Source organism: Rhagoletis zephyria, unplaced genomic scaffold (assembly GCF_001687245.7).
Source record: "Rhagoletis zephyria isolate East Lansing unplaced genomic scaffold, Rhagoletis_zephyria_1.1 Rzeph_scaffold_20403, whole genome shotgun sequence".
Lineage (NCBI taxonomy): Eukaryota > Metazoa > Arthropoda > Insecta > Diptera > Tephritidae > Rhagoletis > Rhagoletis zephyria.
Window position 1 is genome coordinate 1 of NW_016177462.1, and position 8489 is coordinate 8489.

The 8489-nt window shown below is 36.5% G+C and overlaps 1 protein-coding gene across 2 annotated transcripts; it reads right to left on the minus strand.

The window, feature by feature from the left end:
• Nucleotides 1-2568: 2568 nt before the first annotated feature.
• LOC108380802 (uncharacterized) lies at nucleotides 2569-8328 on the minus strand. 2 transcript variants are annotated; one of them, XM_017637203.1, is made up of 7 exons: nucleotides 7601-8328; nucleotides 7447-7510; nucleotides 7027-7388; nucleotides 5986-6964; nucleotides 5471-5892; nucleotides 3801-4018; nucleotides 3515-3735 (listed from the first exon to the last, which is right to left on the minus strand). In XM_017637203.1, the coding sequence occupies exons 2-7, from the start codon at nucleotides 7456-7458 to the stop codon at nucleotides 3515-3517; spliced, it is 2214 nt and encodes a 737-aa protein (XP_017492692.1). In that variant the 5' UTR covers nucleotides 7459-7510; nucleotides 7601-8328. The 2 variants fall into 2 exon arrangements, with proteins under 2 accessions (XP_017492691.1, XP_017492692.1); XM_017637202.1 differs by having other exon boundaries at nucleotides 2569-3735; nucleotides 7447-8328.
• Nucleotides 8329-8489: the final 161 nt, after the last annotated feature.

An 8489-nucleotide genomic window follows, 5' to 3' on the forward strand; every position in this document is an offset into this window, starting at 1 on the left:
AGGTTTGATGTCAATTTGGCTTCTACCTGTTTTTATTGTACCATGGATCAAAATGTTTCAAAAACATTTATTTTGGGCGGGACAAAGTTCGCCGGGTCTGCTAGTTTTTCATTAAAAATTCAATTGCGTGCAGTGAGATAGTTTTGAATTGTATGATTTTTTTTTTGTTTTTCGACCACATCCATTTATAGATACATGTACAAAAATAAAAAGGAGCAGAAACTACGAGCGTTGCGGTGTGTGTGGCAAGAGCCAAGACGTTAAAGTGGTGCGATAATTTAAGACGCCTAGTTGCGAAGTTAGAAGATTTCGTTGGGAGAACAGCTGCGTTCAATTAAAAGATGCTTCCCTTGTCTGTGAAAATCATTTCAACGCGAGTGATTTTATTACTTGCCCATTGCAGGCAAATATTTTTAAGCGCATGCAATTTTATACCCAGGTGCAGTTCCCATGCCTTTGGAGGTTCCTGTGCCTGAAATGCCCGAAGTACACGAAAATTCAGAAGTGACGATATCATCTGTTGATGCGCAGACGCAAACTGAATAAGTCTGCAAGAAACAAGTAGTTTCTTACAAAATTATGCTCACATAACCGGTCCTGACGTGGACTTACACTGATATACATACATATATAAGTATGTAGAAGAAGACATTAAATCATTTTTTTTATAAGCGCCTGATGTTTTTTAGAACTAAATATTTAAATAAGAAACTAAATGCGCATTTCCTTGGTGACATTATAAACAGGTGAAGTAATAAAACAACTTTCTGGCTTTACATCGGCCACCTTATACAAATTTTTAAAGGCAAATTTTCAAATAAGATAGTGTCAAATCTTTCATTTCGGTCTTATTACTACACCTGGCATACTTTCACCATGATGCATTTCAATTGATGCTAATTTGTAGCAAACATAGCACTCACAAGTCAAAGGGTTAATTTGATTGTTTACCCTCATTTTCGGTAGGTTGAAGCTTACACTAGGCCCAACGTTTGAAAATAATTTAATTTTTTTTTATTTCATTTGCTCCGACTTTGCTGTGGCTGTGAGAATTTTCAAAGCCAACAGCAAATCGAAGATAGTAGCAGCGCGACAGTAGTACTAGGAAACATAAAATTCGACTGTTGATTGAACTAGTGCTTAACCCATACAGTGTTTTAATCTAGTAGTCAAAGTTCAAAAGGTGAATATTAAATTTCAGAAAAATAATTTTGCTGCCTTTTCTCCCATGAGACCGTCAGTGGAGCGCGTGTTTTTTGTCCGATTTCAAAATTGTTTAATAAATATTCATGAACTCCTTAGCTACACTGCTCAAAAAATAGTCCGGTACATGCACACTTATAAATTGAAGGGCGTGTTTTTTGCTTAAATTGCTGAACTTCGACAATTTGTATGCAATTGCATTAGGTGAGGTATCAATTTCTTCGACTTTTAGATAAATATTACATATTTGACAATTTTCATAGACATTTTGAAAATTAATGATGGTGAAGTTAGAAAAAATTTAGAAAAATAACGGTTTTTTTTTTAATTTTACCCGATGAAAACTCCCAAGAAGCTAAGTACAGCAAATCGAACGATTTGAAATCGATGCGATTTGCAAAATATTTTTTAATATAATTAATGCAAGTAATAAATATTTCAAATAAAAACTGATAGAAACACAAAAGGACGTCGTATTCTTCGATTTAGAGGTAAACTTCCGTTTTGTTAAGAATTTTAATTAAATTAAATTAAATTTTAAAGGTCCCTTTTTGTTTGATTTTTAAAATCGAATGAAAAATAGTGAGTTTTGCATCAAGGGCGAACATAACGGTTGCTTTTAAATTAAATAAAAATGACCTCGACCCTACCTACAACCTACACTAGAACTTCGTTCTTTAAATCAAGGAATACGATTAAATTAGTTAACCATTCCTGGCTCTATTTTACGGAAAATTTTTTTTGTTTGTGTTATTTTTCATTTATATATGTACATACATACATACACATGTATATATGTATGTATAAGGGCAATTCATCTAAACACGTAAATGTTCGTAAGCACTTCACCCTCGTAAACTTGCTTGATTTTGAATGGAAAACTGGTTAATTTACGTGGTACGAGATGAATACCCTGATTAAAAGCAAAATAAGAAATATTGATTCAGAGAATTTTGACAGGACTAGCTCAATTTCAATTTGTTTACCGGTGGATTTTCGATTTTTTGTTAGTTAAGGCTTTTTGTATTTCAGGGTATACTGAAACTTTAACATAAAACTTCGTGTACATATCGTCACTAGACACGAATAAAGGCGCGAGCTCAAGAGTTGACCGCGAAAAACGGCGCATAAAAAAACTTCAGCGAAGAAAGACTCTTAACATAGTTGACGGCGAAGACGCGTTAAAATATTTGACGGCGAAGAAGGATGCGTAAACTTATTTTCGCGGTCAACTATGTTTGCGGTTGTAACAGTATGTTCATTCCGTAAAGAGTTTTTGGCGAATAATGCTGAAGTGACAGTCCTTGGCCAAGTATAAATCTATGATTACGCGTCTTTCTTCGCCGAAGTTTTTATTAAGCGCCATTTTTCGTACAATTTTTTTTATACGTCTTTTTTCGCTGTCGAAACACTAGCGCGCGCCTTTATTCGTCTCTAGTGACGATATAATCAAGAGTGAAAACATTTTGATAAGCTTTCACAGTTGTATATACTGACGGTTTATATTCAATTTTCAAGAAGTTTTTTTCTGATATGAAATCCACTTAAGGCTTATATTTCATCGATGATGTTAGGTAATGTTGACCTTGTATATCGCTTGTTAGAAGAACTTACTATAGAATTGCAAAGATAAATTTGACATCAGTGATGACAGTTACTTCCCAGATAGGTTCTAAGATCGGAAAGTAATTTTTGTGAAAATTGCAGATAGATGGTATTGCATAGTTATGTAAGCCCTTGATAAGTGATTTACAAAGAAAAGCCATTTTGCTGGTTTTGGCCGAGCTTCTCCAATTTTTAGTGCCCACCTACAAATGGTATTGTTTTGAACTTGGCTAATTTAATTGAATTGTGAAAACTTTGCACTGTATTTGTCATTATACTATTTCCTACACTTCGTTTTTATACTCAAACCATCTAAATTTTGTTGGCTCTTGGCTACCAATCGGTTGAAATGTGCAACTCAGCGTCTTGAGGCGCATCATCAAGCCTGACTGATCACCTGGTATAATTTGGTTGTAAAAAAGTCTTGGATTAGGACTCAGATGACTTAAAACAGTATAATTTAGTTCATTATTAACCGATTTTAGCTAAAACTCTTTCTGGGGAAAAGTAATATAAACGAAATTTTTTTGCAAATACTTATTATAAAGCCTGATCCAGGTACTTCAGGATTTTCGAATGCTGTGTTTTCGACATTAATAAACCCTATGTAAGGTGTCGTACGGGAACAGCCTTCTTGCAAAATACTGAAGTACCTGGAACAGACTTATAGATGAACAACGAGAAAACTAAAACTATTTGCTTACATTCAATTGGTCAAATTCTCCACTCGATTTGAAACCATTACACCACCACCAACACTAACAGATCCACTCATTATGTTAGTACCGGAATTACCTACCGCACCACTGTTAGAAGTTATTAATCCAGCGTTGCCTTCACTCTCACTCTTCCACGAAGATACCGGAATATGTGGTGCTGGCAAACAATTACGTAGGGTTTGTACGATTTGAATTGTGTCTAAAAGTGCTAGAAAGTTGAAGTCATGCATGAATATAAATAATTTCATAGTAAATTATTAACAGAAGCCTCACTTTTTTGTAAGCTTTCGCTCTGCTTGCCATACGGTTTACACATTGATGGGCGTATATAAGTCTTCATACGTGCCATGTTCCGCATCAGTTCTGCAAAAATGCGTACTATTTTGTCTTGGCCTACTGGTAAAGGTTCACGATTATTATCTGGCACAGTCCAGGCGCCATTATGCAAGGCAAGCAAGTCTTTATTAGATTCAATCGATTCCAAATTGGAACTGCAAAGATTATAATTTTTACATATACGGTTAATATCCGTTCTTTTGAATCTATCGACTTTCAAAATAAATAATAAGAGTAGCACAAATGATTAATCCACAAAGAATTGTTATTTTTAGATTCGAAAATCCGGTTAATATCCGTTCATTTTGTTATCGAGATATCCGTTAATTTTATGATTTTTTCCTCAGAAATTTTAATGACCGGATATTCACAAAACCCGAATATGTCAAGAGTCATAGTTTCGAGTAAAATAATAGCAGTAAAATTCAAAATGATGCTGCTTGTAACTTATGTTTATTTATTTTATTAATTTCCATTTAAAATATGGGTCGTTCTTTATCAGAAACCGCATAAATACAAGTAATTTTTAAGCAAAAAATAAAACCGACTTCAATTTAAAATTATCGCTAATTTCTTCATGATCTATTGATCGGATTTACACCAAATAAGGATGCGACCACCTGTGAGGTAGCACGTTTCTTTTAAAAAAAGAATTTTAGAAATCGGTTAACGTGGTTCAAGTGATGCGGTAACATACATCAAAAAATATTCCGATGAACTGCAAACCTTTTCCTTTTTGTGAAGTCGGTTAAAAGTTACAAAGCTTGCACAAAGTTCACATAAATTAAACTTAAAAAAATGTTTATCAAAATTTCGATTCTTAAATTAAAGGGAATCAACTATTCGAATAGTAATATTCATAATCGAATTATTCGAATAATTTAAAAAGCCCTAGATCACACCCGTCACAATGGAATTACCCTGCTATTATTTTACTCGCAGCTATATGTCCGTAAGTATACAATGAATATGTACATATGTATGTATATAACAAAAAAATTTAAGGAATTACATACCGTCACTGGAAATGCAAAAAGTCGTAACTTATAAAAAATTCAAAATTCACTTTTTGATTGTTATATGAAGATATATTTCATCAAATTACAATTCCCATATCGTTTTATGAAAAAAAAAGTCACGACTTTTTCCATTTCAGTGACGCTGATGATACGTGATTTTGCATTTCAGGTGACGATATGTTGACCGCATATCGATGGCTGAGTGGAAGATCGATCCATCTCGGCAGCCAGTTCGAAAACGCCGTATCTCAGTAAATTTTTCAAGAACGGCCTACTACAGAATTTGGTTGAAGAACGCCGTACCGTTGAATTTTCTTGAGGACCGCCTTATTTCAGAATTCGGTTCAAAAACGCCCTATCTCAACATAGTTTCAGTTGAGATTGGTCGTTTTTGAAATAAATTCTGAGATAGGGCGTTTTTCAATCAAATTCTGAAATTCACACAAATTTTGAAGTAGAGAATTCTTGAAAAGTTTTCTGGGATGGGGCGCTTTCGAACCTGCTGCCGAGAGAGATCGGTTGATCTTCCACTCAGTCGTCGATATAAAAATGGGCTAATTCTGCTACTGCTATATATTTTTATCTTACCGCAAAAGCTCAACATTTTTTTGCACCATTTGTTCAGTTGAATGTGATGAAGACGATGATGCAGAGTGGCTGGAATGAGCACTAGGTGATTGCGATGGTGGGGGCAGCTGATGGTTATGATGGACATTGCTGCTGTTAGTGTTGCCGCTAATACCCATGATGGTAGTGTTGCCAGGATTACCAGCAGAACTGTGTCCTCCGCCACTGCTACTGGCACTGGTGCTTAAGTTAGTACTAGTTGATGGCAAAACAGCTGGGCTGCTACAGTTTCCCACACCACTGCTGCTAGTTCCACTTCCAACCAAATTATTATTGTTGCTATTCATGCCAGTACTAGTGGCAATTGCAGAAGCGGCTGCAGCATTAGATACCATAGAAGAACTTCCAGCGGCTTGTGCAGCTGCGGCAGCAATTGCGGCAACCTACAGAATGGATATATTAGCACAATATTTAATTATAAAAAAAATATTAAAATACAGAAATTGGTAAATATTTGATTTTGCAAATGGACGTACCCTAAAATCATTGATTCCTTGCAGTTGTAAATTAGCGGCAGCCGCAGCCACCACCATTGGATCAAAATGTTTAGGGTCTAACTGTTGTAGCACTCGCTGTTTTTCCAAAGCACTCAAATTGTTGAATTTTTCCAAGCTTTGTTGAGCCAGTGCCCGGCTCTGTTGCTGCTGTAAAAGTGCTGCTGTCAATTGCTGTTGCTGTTGTTGCTGAGCCACAGCTGCTGCTTGAGCCTGTGCCTGAGCCTGTTGTTGCTGTTGTTGCTTGGCTGCAGCTGCAGCAGCGGCCGCAGCAGCAGCGGCAGCTGCTTGTTGTTGTTGCTGCTGATGGTGTGCAGCGGCGGCTGCAGCAGCACTAAGCTGCGACAACTGAGATTGTATACTGTTTTGCTGCTGCTTTGTGAGCATTTGTAACTGTGGTGGCACCACAGGTACCTTGGGAGTTGACGCATGTGAAGCTGGCGAACTTTTTGTTAAATCGACTTCTCCTCCACTGCTTACTGAACTGCCACTGTTAGAACCAACATTGCTACTACTCCCTCCGGAGCTTCCAGATCCTGATGACTGCACACCACTGTTTGCTGATCCGGTCACCATTGAATGAGGTGGTGGCGGTGGTGGAGGCAAGTGTGGTAAATGTTGTAGGAAGTCTGCCGGATTAACTCCGGGAAATTGCTGCTCCATAAAGGGTAATGGCGACAATCCTAGATGGTTTTTATAATAGCGACATGCTGGGCTAGGGCAAGACTGCACTACTTCAATAATAAATTCTTTTTCCATGCCAAAATTTTCTCGACCTATGGTGTATGATTCGATGACAGCGCGCACAGTGGCTTCAACACTTAAATGTAACCCATGTGGTCCAGACATGTGTTTAAGCATTACAGCATTAGCAAAATGTTCAAATGGTAGTACAATTTTGCCATTTTCACGTAGTATCAACCGTCCTTGTGCGTCTAATGTTAGGCGATTGGCAAGAACCCTGAGAGAACAAAAAAACAGTAACAAAACCTCCAAAACGAATGTTATTTAATCTCTACTTACTGCAAATAGGCTGCGCTAGGCAGCATAGCGTTGTCTTTTAAATCCGTGAAACATTGTAATAATTCAGCACTGGGATTCCATCCTTTATTTTGCAAGTATAGCTGCAATAGCATGTACAGCTTTTCCGTAACATATCCAACACCAGGAATTGCAGAATTGCTGCCAGTCTGCAAATCGCCATGGGACACTGTTGTGCCCATTCCATGAGCACCACCACTGCCGCTGGCACCAGCCGAGCCACCACCAACCCCACTACCAAGCCCACCAACACTTACTCCTCCTGGGCCTTTCGAAAGGGCGGCTTTCATTGTCTCTGATAGATCTAACTTGTAGTTTTCCGGATAAAAATTTTTAACATGATCCTAAAAAATTTGGAGCTAATTAATACACACAGTTATCGGAACTTGCATTACTACTAACCAGATTATTCATCTTTATAAATGGGATGAGCGTAGCTTCAGAGAACAATTTCAGTCACTTCTTCCTTTATTTTGTTAAACGAATGTTTAATACGTATAGTTTTTTTTTTAATTATTCGTTCACCAATAAGAATTTTTTTACTGTTTTTTCTTACAAGAAAATGTATGCTCGGTGAAAAATTCTTCTTGGATTGGCTTTCTCCTTTTTCATGATCCTTTTTTCAGGACTTATCTTTTGATGGTATTCGTGACATTTTTGTTTGCTTTTTGCTTTGCTAATCAAATTTATCCGTTTCCTTTTCTTCCTCTTCCATTTCCCAGGTTTGCTTTTTTGGGCACATTATAACAGTTTATTACTTTTTGAGTATCCTCAGGGGTTAATTCTGAGCAGTGTTGTTAATGAGAAGGGCATGAATTTTGTTGATTCAGAGTTGTATACAAAATTACTGTGGTATGAAAGGGAGCAACAACCGTACTATGGCAGAGTAGCGCAAGTCATGGCTGTGTAATAGTGCCCGAAACTAATTGCAAAAGTGAAAAATATTGCAAATTATTGTCTATTATTATAGATATTAGTACAGATTATCATAGTTCAGTGTATAATTTGTTATATTACACCGTACATGATAATGAACTGTTAAATGCTGAGAACACTTGTAACTTGTAGATCACTCAAACTTGGGTGTGACTAATGGCAAAGAACGTAGATAACAAGAAGGGACAACTCGTTATAATTGTGGCAAAAGTGCACAACAGGGGCGTCCCTTCTCTTTTAATCCAATCAAAACACGCACTAGGGCAAAAGACGTTCTACGTCTACGTTCTTTGGTATCAGTTGCCAAGCAGAAAAAGTATCAAGTATTATTTTTTAAACTTTTATTTGAAAAACAAGCAATAAATTAAATTTTATAATTAAATTGATAGTCATAAAAAAAATTGTTACTTGCTTTAACAAAAACAGAATCCATATGCTTATTTGCATAATGAAAAACAAACTTATAGGGCCTCTATCATTGCGCAACCCGAGATTTGTAAGGTCAATAT

Coding starts and splice junctions, on each gene's coding strand:
- LOC108380802 (XM_017637202.1), bottom strand. Junction 6,965..7,026: donor CCTAGCGCAGCCTATTTGCA/GTAAGTAGAGAT, acceptor TTGTTCTCTCAG/GGTTCTTGCCAATCGCCTAA. Junction 5,893..5,985: donor AAGGAATCAATGATTTTAGG/GTACGTCCATTT, acceptor TCCATTCTGTAG/GTTGCCGCAATTGCTGCCGC.